This window comes from Triticum aestivum, chromosome 5D, assembly GCF_018294505.1.
Source record: "Triticum aestivum cultivar Chinese Spring chromosome 5D, IWGSC CS RefSeq v2.1, whole genome shotgun sequence".
Taxonomy (NCBI): Eukaryota; Viridiplantae; Streptophyta; class Magnoliopsida; order Poales; family Poaceae; genus Triticum; species Triticum aestivum.
Window position 1 is genome coordinate 60213740 of NC_057808.1, and position 13962 is coordinate 60227701.

Here is a 13962-nt window from a genome sequence, read left to right on the forward strand (position 1 = left end):
GGGGCCTGGGCTGGATCCGCCCCTGCCTCTGCCGAGAGCCCATATTGGCTCTCGACGTATCCCACAAGACTCGGTGTATAAGTTTTTTTTTTCAGTAATGGCTTATGATTTATTTGTGACGTGTCAGTAGTTCCCTCGGGCCGAGGCCCCACTAACCTTGAAATTTCACTCTATGCCTGAGCTACAAGCATGCAGCCTCGGGTTTTAGTATCCTCAATAGTTATGCGTGGTTTGGTATAAGTGCTTGCGTTTCATTCTGCTACCTATATGTATTTGACAACTTGAATGCTAAAGTTAAGAATCCTTTTAGCATATAAAACCATATATTCCTCCTAGGCTTTTGTGAAAACATGAGCCTGTGCTAAGGCCAGCCCTGATCAATTGCATCCTCATAAGTGTTTATTGAAAAAGGGTTTTCCCCGCTTTGTATTTCAAAATAACCAACACCATACACATAGCATTGTTGAGGCGAGCAGCACATCAAGCCCAAAAGAAAAAGAAGAAACAAATGCAACAATGGCAGCTCGACAAAACGCAGATGACCCGCCACCGCTGCGCCCTCCGGAGACAAACCACCACAACCCGAGACTTCGATCCGCTGCGTTCCAAGCAACACCTCCAAAAAGGGATGCGACGCTGACGATGCTGCTGCCCAGATGTGTCCTAGGGTTTCCCCCGGCACGCGAAGGGAAGTGGGGGATGGCTACCAACGACACCCTCTAGGAAGGAATGGTGGCACCCACCGGTGTCACCGCATCGGAGTCGGACGAATTGGCAAGGATTTCTCCCGCACTCCAAACCCCACCGTGCGCCCAACTGGAGCCGACCAGCCAAACCACCGCCCAACACCATGCGCCATCGCAGTTGCGCCACCCCCCCCCCCCCCCCCGATGTCTCACTGCGAACACCAACAGGAGGCCAAGAAGACCGAAGCGAAGTGCCAAGCGACGGGAGCAGCAGCCCCGAAGTCGAGCGCGAGGGAACCACCTCCACCGCCGTCGTGCGAGAGGCCCGCACCTCCGGCACCGTCACGGTCGCCGTCCGGACACGGCAGCAGGGCATACGAGACCACCCTGGCCCGGCCAGGCCTGTAACGGGCCCGCTAAGCCCCACCGGCCACGTTGCAGCAGGCTGGCGTCGGCGCGGCCAGCACCCAGCCACTCATCGCCGCCTCCCGGAAGTCACGTCATAGACTCGCCCAGGCCTAGATGGGTCCCACAGGGCCCAGATCTCGACCGAGCGGCTGCCGCCAGGTCGCGCTGCTGAGCCACCCCGCCGCCAACGACGCCGCCGCCACCCAGCTGCCCGCCCGCGCCGCGCCGGGGAACCCGCCCGCCACCCGGACCGTCGCCGCCTAGGAGCATCCCCTGGTGCAGCTCCTCCCCGCGCCGGAGATCCACCGGAAGGGGAAGGTCAGGGGCCACCGCCACCAGCGTCCCCGGAGCCAGGCCGGCCACGGGCGCCAGCGACGGCAGCGGGGAGGAAGGGGAGAGGGGGTTGGTGGAAGGGGAGGCCGAACGGGAACCAAGGGATGGAAAAGCATTCTCACCTAAATATTTTGCTCAAAATATTTACATGTTACACACACGACATCTGGGTAGAAGAAAAGAGCGGCAAAGAATAGCAATTGTTTGGCAAATGATACCACACAACATTCAACGCCAAAAAAAGCACGAGGAATATGACTAGATGGATGATCTATGTTTTAAGTTGACCACCTTGTCAAATGTCACAAGTAGATGGATTTACCAGACTCCAGATGCACAAGTCTCAAATGTCACAAGTAGATGGATTTGATAATTAGCAAAAAGGATATCTCAGAAACTAGACATTATCATCAATCAATCGATGTAGATTGCTTAAGCCTGGCTGACCTTCTCGGTGCGACAGGCTGAGCTGAACTACTGGAGGGAGGACAAGGCTCGGCATCTGCTGCTCCTGTTGAAGCGCTCGCAACTCTTTGCAAAACCGAGACGTTCTCTTTGTTGGAGTCACTCATCTTTCGCACCTTCTTCCCAGGAGAAGGATCACCGGAGTTGCTCTGAGCAAGCGCCCTCTTCCTGTTGATAGTCTTCTTTGGCTTCTGGGCAGCAGGCTTTCTTCCACCGGCTTTCTTCTCAACTTGCACTTCTTCGACGACAAACTTGCTGTCTTTGTTGTCACCAGACAAGTCGGTTAAGGGTGCCATGGCATTCTTTGACGTGCCTCTTTTGCTTAGCTCGTTCCTCCCTTTCTTAGTCTCAGTTTTCATGGCTGCACAAACACAACATTGATGTGCACAAACACAACATTGTAAGAAATGAGCTTAAACTTTTGATGAGCACAAACACAAGATTGTACATGGGCATTACCATTATGTTCTGGAGAGGAGTCATCAAAATTATAAACAGCCAGACGATCTTTTAGTTCGAGCGCTTCGTCCTCATCATCTATCACCGGTGCACTTGCCTACGAAAATGTTAAATTGACTTGTAAAAGCAACAAACAAACTATGACACGTACAGTAAGAAGGCTTGCTCAAGGAGCCAACCTTGTTGGGTCGTTTCTTCTTTTGTGCTGCAGGTTTCGTTTCAAAATCTTCACCGTCGCTCTCAGCAAAATTTGCCTCCAAAAGTCGATTGTTTTATCAGTAATAAAACTGTGACAGACCAATATATACTGCCCAGTAAATTAAGAACTTTATCATTTGTTTCACTGATCTGTACCTTCTGTGGATTGACTGCAGTCTTCTTAGGTTGTTTCTTGAGCGCTGCTTTACTCACCTTCTCGCCTATGGAGTTTTTTTTGCCAGAGTACGTCTTGTCTCCTGTTCAGCTTCTTTTGCATCGAGCACCTGTATCAAAATAAATGAGTGAGAAAACGTGAAACACACATAACATGGAGCAAAACTTTAGAGAGAAACACTGCTCACATCCAGTTCGTTTTCAAGAGCAGCAAGGTCTCTCAGCCAAAGAATTTCTGGAGTTGCTTTTCCCAGACTTTCAAGTTCGTCCTCTAATTTCTTCTGTCGTGCGACAAGCTCTTGTACCTTCTCCAGAGTCAAGGTACCAATTACCATTGCGAGAAGATACTCATAACCATCTTCTTCATCTACTTCTTTAGCCTTAACTTTTTTCTTCAGGAAAGGTTCTTTAGCCGTAACCTTCTTCTTTGGGAAAGGTTCTTTAGCTGCAATTTTCTTCTCTGGGAAAGGTTTATATCCCTTCTGCTTAAGCTCCAGGAATAGCTCTGCCCTCTTCTTGTTATTGAATACGATGTCCCCGGAATTAACAGCAAGAATAAACCTCACTTGGTTCTTAGGCTTCAACAACTCTTTCCCAATATTTTTTCAACATTACTGCCTGCACAGCATAAATTAGTTAATGTGGCAGTTTGCACTTGAACATCATCATGACAAAGAAAAAGTTCAAGATGTCGTACCTTTCTTCTCGAATAGTATTCGAGTCTCAGCTTGAAGAACTCTTTAAGCACTGAAAATGTGACATAATTCAAGATTCAAATCCACAATAAGAGAAGGGGTTTGTAGTTGCAATACAGGTCCATATATTAGATAGAGATACTCACTGTCCTCTGGGGTATCATATTTTTGAATTTTACCATCCGAGTCAGACAAGTGCATGTTTGATGTTCCTATTGTGTTTTTCAAATTGAATTTGTTCTGAAGGCCTTCTTTCTTGGCAATATTCATGTTTTGCTCACTCAAGATAACCTCAAACTCCACGCTCACACGATCACTTCGTGACCGGTATTTCTGTAAATTGGTTTCAATTGAAGAAAACAAAATCATCTGAAACGGGGGCAGAGAAGGGACCATTTGTATAATTAAGTACCTCTAGAAACGACGGTTCCTTGTTCTTGTCCTCTGCCTTTTCCTCTTCCATAACAGAAATAGGACACATGGATTCAAGAAACTCATCATAATCGCCAGTCCAGCATCGGATGGGAAGCTCAGTAACTTTAAGCTTGGTGTCATCAACTTCCTCTATAACACCAGTGGTGGTATAAGTGACACCCGCTGCCTCTGAACATGTCTTCTTCAAAGTGCCCTGACAGGTTATGAACAGAAGATTTGCATCAAAAAGCAATTGTCAAAAACCATGGGAATGATTGGCATATACCTGAAGAAATGATGGCATATTTTAGGTAAAGAAAAAACAATCGATCTGCAATCATGCAGGATGAGTGTTGGAAGAGATAATATTACCAACTGGGTTCAACTGACTTTCCATCTTCACTCAAATAGTTGAGAAGAACGTCGTCCTCCCTCGGAAAAATTAAACGGGTGATACGTGCTAATCTGGTGTAGAGGTACTTGGCATCAGCAGAATCTAGCCCACCCTGAAATGAATGATTGTAAACACGCACACCACAAACAGGGTCATATTGTAAGTACTTGGCATTTACTACAAAGCTAATAACCCACCGAACTCCTGGTGCCAAATTGCCCGCTGGGCATGAAAAGACTAATGTTATTGCTGCCAACAAAATCCTGAGCCATCTCTATAACTATGGCTGATACACACTGCTCGGCATGGTGGTATGCTGATTCTTTTGACACGTAACTGCTAAACTCTGCCACCTGCAGTCAGTCAGTGAAAGGCAACGAATTAATTTAGGACTCGCACGCACACCTTGGAACAAATTCAAGAGCTCCGTTGGCACACACCACACCTGAATCTCTCCTCTGACCAGATTCTTCTTGAAGGCGCAGAACAAAACCTTCCTCCGCCCTGGTTTAAGGCCGTCCACCATTGATGGAGGCGTCCACCGATCGGGGTCTGAGAAGGGACCCAGGTCATCTTCGTCGTAATACATCGGCGTGCAGGTTTCCCGGCTCCGGCGAGTGCTTCGGCTGGGCGTGGCGGTGCTCGTGAGTCGAGAATGGAGCGCGGTGCTGGTTTCCATTCGAGGGTGTGCAGCCACGTGATTTGCGCTGGAAGGCCACTGGCCACGTACCAATCGCGTGCAGTTAGGACGGATACGTATCAGTCACGATTTCCTCGCCATAGTAACCAATCTTCCCAATTTCTGGTCTCCTGGGCCCAAAGGCTAGGAAAGTTTGTCAGGCCTGAAGAGCCTGTTTTATCTGAAGATATGCTTGCCTAAAAATAAAGAAAATTCTGAAGATATGCTAAGCCTGAAGAACATGTTTTATCTGAAGATGCGTTTACATTCAGTTAACCTGGGGTCTTCAGCGGTGGTGTTTCGTATAACCGATCCTGTGGTGCTTGAAGCATATGCTTGCATGGAATCATTGGCTCTAGCGAAGGATCTTGACATTCAGAACCTATTAGTGGCCTCGGACTGCCAATGGATCGTCAATGATACTATCAATCAAGGGACAGGAGGTCCTCATACAGCTATCATACAAGAAATATTAGACCGTAGAAGTAGCTTTCAGTTTTGTAATTTCATTCATGAGCGTAGAAATTTCAATTTTAAGGCTTAAAATCTTGCCAAATTTGCTTGTAATTAAGGCATATAGGTAGACAATGTTTGGCTGGACATGCCTCAAAGCATCTCCAGCTGCGCCCCCAACAGGCCCCCCAGACCACTTTTTCGGCGCCGACGCCAAAAAAACGCCCAGCCGCGCCCCCAGGACGCCGAAAACCGCCGGTTCGGTCCGTTTTTGGGCCCGGCGGTCGCAGGCCGAACCCGGCGCACTGGAGGGGGGGGGGGGGGGGGCGATCGGGGGCTCCGGCGGAAGGGAAAAGCGCGGCTGGCCCACACCGTCAGGTGAAAAGGCAAGATTTCCTTCCCCAACTCGCCTCCCACCCCCCGCGCCGTCGGCCGCCACTAGCTATATCCCGGCGCCGCCCGCTGCCCATCACCGCTAGATAGCCAATCCCCGCCGGAAAAATAGCAGAGTTCGCCGAGGCAGCCCCTCCAACAGCAGCTGGGCATTTCCGGCCGCGGAGGGGCAGTCTAGCGGCGGGTACACGCCCACCGGGCGCAAGGTGTTCGGCAATTTGCCTGCCTCGGCAATGGACTCGGATGACGAGGAAGCGCTCGCCGCGCTGCTGGAGGAGGAAGCCGAGGCCGATGTCCAGGAAGAAGAGCATCTCATGGTGCTCGCCGCCCTCGCCCAGTTGCTGGTGAGCAATGAAAAGTCGCGGCGAGGTCGCTCGGCGCCGGGGCGGGTGAAAGCAAAGAACCGGCATCGTCTCGAAGGCTACTGCATGCTCTACTCCGACTACTTCGCCCATGCTCCACTTCACGGCGAAAAAACATTTCGGCGCCGTTATTGGATGAGCCGGAAGCTCTTCCTCAGGATTGTGAATTCCATCTGAGAGTTTGACAGCTACTTCAAGTGCAAGATGGATTGCACCGGCAAACTTGGATTCACCTCAATCCAGAAGTGCACGACAGCGATGAGGATGCTTGCATACGGAGCTCCCGGTGATTCACTCGATGACTATGGGCGCTGTTGGGAATCGTAGCATAATTTAAAATTTTCCTACGCTCACCAAGATGCATCTATGGAGTCTACTAGCAACGAGGGGAAAGGAGTGCATCTACATACCCTTGTAGATCGCGAGCGGAAGCGTTCCAATGAACGTGGATGACGGAGTCGTACTCGCCGTGATCCAAATCACCGATGACCGAGTGCCGAACGGACGGCACCTCCGCGTTCAACACACGTACGGTGCAGCGACGTCTCCTCCTTCTTGATCCAGCAAGGGGGGAGGAGAGGTTGATGGAGATCCAACAACACGATGGCGTGGTGATGGATGTAGCGGGTCTCCGGCAAGGCTTCGCCGAGCTTCTGCGAGAGAGAGAGAGGTGTTGCAGGGGAGGAGGGAGGCGCCCAAGGCTTAGATATTGCTGCCCTCCCTTCCCCCCACTATATATAGGGCCAAGGGAGAGGGAGGGCGCAGCCTTGCCCCTTCCTCCAAGGAAGGGTGCGGCCAGGGGGGAGTCCTTCCCCCACAAGGCACCTCGGAGGTGCCTTCCCCCTTTAGGACTCTCCCTTTTTTCTTATCTCTTGCGCATGGGCCTCTTGGGGCTGGTGCCCTTGGCCCATATAGGCCAAGGCGCACCCCTTACAGCCCATGTGCCCCCCAAGGCTGGTGGACCCCCTTGGTGGACCCCCGGACCTCTTTCGGCACTCCCGGTACAATACCGATAAAGCGCGAAACTTTTCCGGCGACCAAAATAAGACTTCCCATATATAAATCTTTACCTCCGGACCATTCCGGAACCTCTCGTGACGTCCGGGATCTCATCCGGGACTCCGAACAACTTTCGGGTTTCCGCATACATATATCTCTACAACCCTAGCGTCACCGGACCTTAAGTGTGTAGACCCTACGGGTTCGGGAGACATGCAGACATGACCGAGACGCCTCTCCGGTCAATAACCAACAGCGGGATCTGGATACCCATGTTGGCTCCCACATGTTCCACGATGATATCATCGGATGAACCACGGTGTCGAGGATTCAATCAATCCGTATGCAATTCCCTTTGTCAATCGGTATGTTACTTCCCCGAGATTCGATCGTCGGTATCCCAATACCTTCTTCAATCTCGTTACCGGCAAGTCTCTTTACTCGTACCGCAATGCATGATCCCGTGACTAACGCCTTAGTCACATTGAGCTCATTATGATGATGCATTACCGAGTGGGCCCAGAGATACCTCTCCGTCACACGGAGTGACAAATCCCAGTCTCGATCCGTGCCAACCCAACAGACACTTTCGGAGATACCCGTAATGCACCTTTATAGTCACCCAGTTACGTTGTGACGATTGGCACACCCAAAGCACTCCTACGGTATCCGGGAGTTGCACGATCTCATGGTCTAAGGAAAAGATACTTGACATTGGAAAAGCTCTAGCAAACGAAACTACACGATCTTTTATGCTATGCTTAGGATTGGGTCTTGTCCATCACATCATTCTCCTAATGATGTGATCCCGTTATCAATGACATCCAATGTCCATAGTCAGGAAACCATGACTATCTGTTGATCAACGAGCTAGTCAACTAGAGGCTTACTAGGGACAGGTTGTGGTCTATGTATTCACACATGTATTACGATTTCCGGACAATACAATTATAGCATGAATAATAGACAATTACCATGAACAAAGAAATATAATAATAACCATTTATTATTGCCTCTAGGGCATATTTCCAACAGTCTCCCACTTGCACTAGAGTCAATAATCTAGTTCACATCACCATGTGATTAACACTCACTGGTCACATCACCATGTGACCAACATCTAAAGAGTTTACTAGAGTCAACGATCTAGTTCACATCACTATGTGATTATCACTCAATGTGTTCTGGTTTGGTCATGTTATGCTTTCCCGGATCGCTGTCACGAGATCCTTTCCCGGATCACCATTGTACCCTCTTGACCAACTCATGGCAAGGCACACTACATGTGCGGTACACAGCATAGCATACTATAGAGCCTATGTCTAAAGCATAGGGGACGACCTTCGTCCTTTCTCTATCTTCTGCTGTGGTCAGGTCTTGAGTCTCACTCAATACTCACACCTTGTAACACAGCCAAGAACTCCTTCTTTGCTGATCTATTTTGAACTCTTTCAAAATCATGTCAAGGTGTGCTGTCTTTTGAAAGTATCATCAGGCGTCTTGATCTATCTCTATGGATCTTGATGCCCAATATGTAAGTAGCTTTATCCAGGTCTTCCTTTGAAAAACTCCTTTCAAACAACCCTTTATGCTTTCCAGAAATTTTACATCATTTCGGATCAACAATATGTCATTCACATATACTTATCAGAAATGTTGTAGCGCTCCCACTCACTTTATTGTAAATACAAGTTTCTAACAAACTTTGTATAAACCCAAAAACTTTGATCACCCCATCAAAGTGTATATTCTGACTCCGAGATGCTTGCTCTAATCCATGGAAGGATCGCTGGAGCTAGCATATCTTTTAGCATCCTTAGGATCGACAAAACCTTTCTGATTGTATCACATACAACCTTTCCTTACGAAAACTGGTAAGGAAACTTGTTTTGACATCCATCTGCCAGATTTCATAAATGTAGCTAATGCTAACATGATTCCGACGGACCTAAGCATCGCTACGGATGAGAAAAACTCATCGTAGTCAACTCCTTGAACTTGTGAAAATACTTTTTTTTGCCACAAGTCGAGCTTCATAGACGGTAACATTACCGTCCATGTCCGTCTTCTTCTTAAAGATCCATTTATCTCAATGGCTTGCCGATCATCGGGCAAGTTCACCAAAGTCCATGCTTTGTTCTGATACATGGATTCTATCTCGGATTTCATGGCCTCGAGCCATTCGTCGGAATATGGGCCTACCATCGCTTCTCCATAGCTCGTAGGTTCATTATTGTCTAGCAACATGACTTCCAAGACAGGATCACGCATTACTCTGAAGTAGTGCGCATCCCCGTCATCCTACGAGGTTTGGTAGTGACTTGATCCGAAGTTTCATGATCACTATTATAAGCTTCCACTTCAATTGGTGTAGGTGCCACAGGAACAACTTCCTGTGCCCTGCTACACACTAGCTGAAGCGACGGTTCAATAACCTTATCAAGTCTCCACCATCCTCCCACTCAATTCTTTCGAGAGAAACTTTTCCTCGAGAAAGGACTCGTTTCTAGAAGCAATTACTTTTGCTTCCAGATAGGAGGTATACCCAACTGTTTTTGGGTATTCTATGAAGATGCATTTATCCGCTTTGGGTTCGAGCTTATCAGCCTGAAACTTTTTCACATAAGCATCGCAGCCCCAAACTTTTAAGAAACGACAACTTAGGTTTCTATAAATGGTGTCGTCTCAACGGAATTGCGTGGTGCCCCTTTTAAAGTGAATGCGGTTGTCTCTAATGCCTAACCCATAAATGATAGTGGTAATTTGATAAGAAACATCATGGCATGCACCATATCCAATAGGGTGCAGTTATGATGTTCGGACACACCATCACACTATGGTGTTCCAGGCGGTATTAATTGTGAAACACTTTCCACAATGTCTCAATTGTGTGCCAAACTCGTCACTCAGATACTCATCTCTATGATCATATCACAGACATTTTATCCTCTTGTCACGATGATCTTCAACTTCACTCTGAAATTACTTGAACTTTTCAATAATTCAGACTTGTGTTTCATCAAGTAAATACACTCAGCATCTACTCAAATCATCTGTGAAGTAAGAACACAATGATATCCACTGCATGTCTCAGCACTCATTGGACTGCATACATCAAAATGTATTACTTCCAATAAGTTGCTCTCTTGTTCTATCTTACTGAAAACGAGGCCTTTCAGTCATCTTGCCCATGTGGTATGATTTGCATGTCTCAAGTGATTCAAAATCAAGTGAGTCCAAACGATCCATTTGCATGGAGTTTCTTCATGCATATATACCAATAGACATGGTTCGCATGTCTCAATCTTTTCAAAAAACGAGTGAGTCCAAAGATCCATCTACATGGAGCTTCTTCATGCGTTCTATACCAATATGACTCAAGTTGCAGTGCCACAAGTATGTGGTACTATCATTACTATCTTATATCTTTTGGCACGAACATGTGTATCATGGCGATCGAGATTCATTTCAGGTGCAAGACCATTGAAGGTATTATTCAAATAAACAGAGTAACCATTATTCTCCTTAAATGAATAACCGTATTGCGATAAACATAATCCAATCATGTTTATGCTCAACACCAAATAACAATTATTAGGTTTAACACCAATCTCGATGGTAGAGGGAGCATGCGATGCTTGATCACATCAACCTTGGAAACACTTCCAACACATATCGTCATCTCACCTTTAGCTAGTCTCCGTTTATTCCGCAGCTTTTATTTCGAGTTACTAACACTTAGCAACCGAACCAGTATCTAATACCCTGGTGCTGCTAGGAGTACTAGTAAAGTACACATTCATATAACGTATATCCAATATACTTCGTCGACCTTGCCTGCCTTCTCATCTACCAAGTATCTAGGGTAGTACTGCTTCAGTGATCGTTCCTCTCATTACAGAAGCACTTAGTCTCGGGTTTGGGTTCAACCTTGGGATTCTTCACTAGAGCAGCAAACGACTTGCTGTTTCATGAAGTATCCCTTTTGCCCTTGCCCTTCTTAAACTAGTGGTTTTACTAACCATCAACAATTGATGCTCCTTCTTGATTTCTACTCTCGCGGTGTCAAACATCGCGAATAGCTCAAGGATCATCATAACTATCCTTGATATGTTATAGTTCATCACGAAGCTCTACTAGCTTGGTGGCAGTGACTATGGAGAACTATCACTATCTCATCTGGGAGATTAACTCCCACTCGATTCAAGCGATTGTGGCATTCAGACAATCTGAGCACACGCTCAACGATTGAGCTTTTCTCCCTTAGTTTGCAGGCTTAAGAAACTTGTCAGAGGTCTCATACCTCTTGACGTGGGCACTAGTCTGAAATCCCAATTTCAGTCTTCGGAACATCTCACATGTTCTGCGACGTTTCAGAAACGTCTTTGGTGCCACAATTCTAAACCGCACCGAACTATCACGTAGTTATCAAAACGTGTATGTCAGATGTTTTGTAACATCTACAGACGACGCTGAGGTTCAGCACACCGAGCGGTGCATTAAGGACATAAGCCTTCTGTGCAGCAATGAGGACAATCCTCAGTTTACGGACCCAGTCCGCATAATTGCTACTACCAACTTTCAACTAAATTTTCTCTAGGAACATATCTTAACCAGTAGAACTAAAGCGCAAGCCATGACATAATTTGCAAATACTTTTTGACTATGTTCATGATAATGAAGTTCATCTGATTATGAACTCCCACTCAGATAGACATCCCTCTAGTCATCTAAGTGAAACATGATCCGAGTTCAACTAGGCCGTGTCCGATCATCACGTGAGACGGACTAGTCAAGATCGGTGAACATCTCCATGTTGATCGTATCTTCTATACGACTCATGCTCGACCTTTCGGTCCTCCGTGTTCCGAGGCCATGTCTGTACATGCTAGGCTCGTCAAGTCAACCTAAGTGTATTGCGTGTGTTCCGAGGCCATGTCTGTACATGCTAGGCTCGTCAACACCCGTTGTATTCGAACGTAAGAATCTATCACACCCGATCATCACGTGGTGCTTCGAAACGACGAACCTTCGCAACGGTGCACAGTTAGGGTGAACACTTTCTTGAAATTATTATAAGGGATCATCCTACTTGCTACCGTCGTTCTAAGCAAATAAGATGCAGAAACATGATAAACATCACATGCAATCAAATAGTGACATGATATGGCCAATATCATCATGCTCCTTTGATCTCCATCTTCGGGGCACCATGATCATCTTTGTCACCGGCATGACACCATGATCTCCATCATCATGATCTCCATCATTGTGTCTTCATGAAGTCGTCACGCCAACGATTACTTCTACTTCTATGGCCAACTCGTTTAGCAACAAAGTAAAGTAATTTACATGGCGTTATTCAATGACTCGCAGGTCATGCAAAATAATAAAGACAACTCCTATGGCTCCTGCCGGTTGTCATACTCATCGACATGCAAGTCGTGATTCCTATTACAAGAATATGATCAATCTCATACATCACATATATCATTCATCACATCTTCTGGCCATATCATATCACATAGCACTTGCTGCAAAAACAAGTTAGACGTCCTCTAATTGTTGTTGCAAGTTTTTACGTGGTTTGTAGGTTTCTAGCAAGAACGTTTCTTACCTACGTATGACCACAACGTGATTTGCCAATTTCTATTTACCCTTCATAAGGACCCTTTTCATCGAATCCGTTCCGACTAAAGTAGGAGAGACAGACACCCGCTAGCCACCTTATGCATCTAGTGCATGTCAGTCGGTGGAACCTGTCTCACGTAAGAGTACGTGTAAGGTCGGTCCGGGCCGCTTCATCCTACAATGCCGCCGAAACAAGAAAAGACTAGTAGCGGCAAGAAGAATTGGCAAACTCAACGCCCACAACTGCTTTGTGTTCTACTCGTGCATAGTAACTACGCATAGACCTGGCTCATGATGCCACTGTTGGGAATCGTAGCATAATTTAAAATTTTCCTACGCTCACCAAGATGCATCTATGGAGTCTACTAGCAACGAGGGGAAAGGAGTGCATCTACATACCCTTGTAGATCGCGAGCGGAAGCGTTCCAATGAACGTGGATGACGGAGTCGTACTCGCCGTGATCCAAATCACCGATGACCGAGTGCCGAACGGACGGCACCTCCGCGTTCAACACACGTACGGTGCAGCGACGTCTCCTCCTTCTTGATCCAGCAAGGGGGAGGAGAGGTTGATGGAGATCCAACAGCACGACGGCGTGGTGATGGATGTAGCGGGTCTCCGGCAGGGCTTCGCTGAGCTTCTGCGAGAGAGAGAGAGGTGTTGCAGGGGAGGAGGGAGGCACCCAAGGCTTAGATATTGCTGCCCTCCCTTCCCCCCACTATATATAGGGCCAAGGGAGAGGGAGGGCGCAGCCTTGCCCCTTCCTCCAAGGAAGGGTGCGGCCAGGGGGGAGTCCTTCCCCCCCAAGGCACCTCGGAGGTGCCTTCCCCCTTTAGGACTCTCCCTTTTTTCTTATCTCTTGCGCATGGGCCTCTTGGGGCTGGTGCCCTTGGCCCATATAGGCCAAGGCGCACCCCTTACAGCCCATGTGCCCCCAAGGCTGGTGGACCCCCTTGGTGGACCCCCGGACCCCTTTCGGCACTCCCGGTACAATACCGATAAAGCGCGAAACTTTTCCGGCGACCAAAATAAGACTTCCCATATATAAATCTTTACCTCCGGACCATTCCGGAACCTCTCGTGACGTCCGGGATCTCATCCGGGACTCCGAACAACTTTGGGTTTCCGCATACATATATCTCTACAACCCTAGCGTCACCGGACCTTAAGTGTGTAGACCCTACGGGTTCGGGAGACATGCAGACATGACCGAGACGC

General features: G+C 47.7%; 1 protein-coding gene across 2 annotated transcripts; it reads right to left on the reverse strand.

Moving 5' to 3' along the window:
• Positions 1-1744: 1744 nt before the first annotated feature.
• Positions 1745-4904, reverse strand: LOC123124337 (DNA topoisomerase 2-like). 2 transcript variants are annotated; one of them, XM_044544969.1, is made up of 10 exons: positions 4672-4904; positions 4424-4579; positions 4205-4338; positions 4097-4118; positions 3831-4046; positions 3565-3751; positions 3421-3470; positions 2912-3310; positions 2352-2448; positions 1745-2253 (listed from the first exon to the last, which is right to left on the reverse strand). In XM_044544969.1, the coding sequence occupies exons 1-10, from the start codon at positions 4813-4815 to the stop codon at positions 1838-1840; spliced, it is 1821 nt and encodes a 606-aa protein (XP_044400904.1). In that variant the 5' UTR covers positions 4816-4904; the 3' UTR covers positions 1745-1837. The 2 variants fall into 2 exon arrangements, 1 of the variants encoding a protein (XP_044400904.1); XR_006461054.1 differs by lacking the exons at positions 4205-4338; positions 4424-4579; positions 4672-4904 and adding exons at positions 2531-2605; positions 2706-2833 and having other exon boundaries at positions 2240-2253; positions 2912-3341; positions 3421-4155.
• Positions 4905-13962: the final 9058 nt, after the last annotated feature.

Coding starts and splice junctions, on each gene's coding strand:
- LOC123124337 (XM_044544969.1), bottom strand. CDS start 4,815: ATGTATTACGACGAAGATGACCTGGGTCCCTTCTCAGACCCCGATCGG. Junction 4,580..4,671: donor TGGTCAGAGGAGAGATTCAG/GTGTGGTGTGTG, acceptor GACTGACTGCAG/GTGGCAGAGTTTAGCAGTTA. Junction 3,471..3,564: donor ATATGATACCCCAGAGGACA/GTGAGTATCTCT, acceptor TCACATTTTCAG/TGCTTAAAGAGTTCTTCAAG.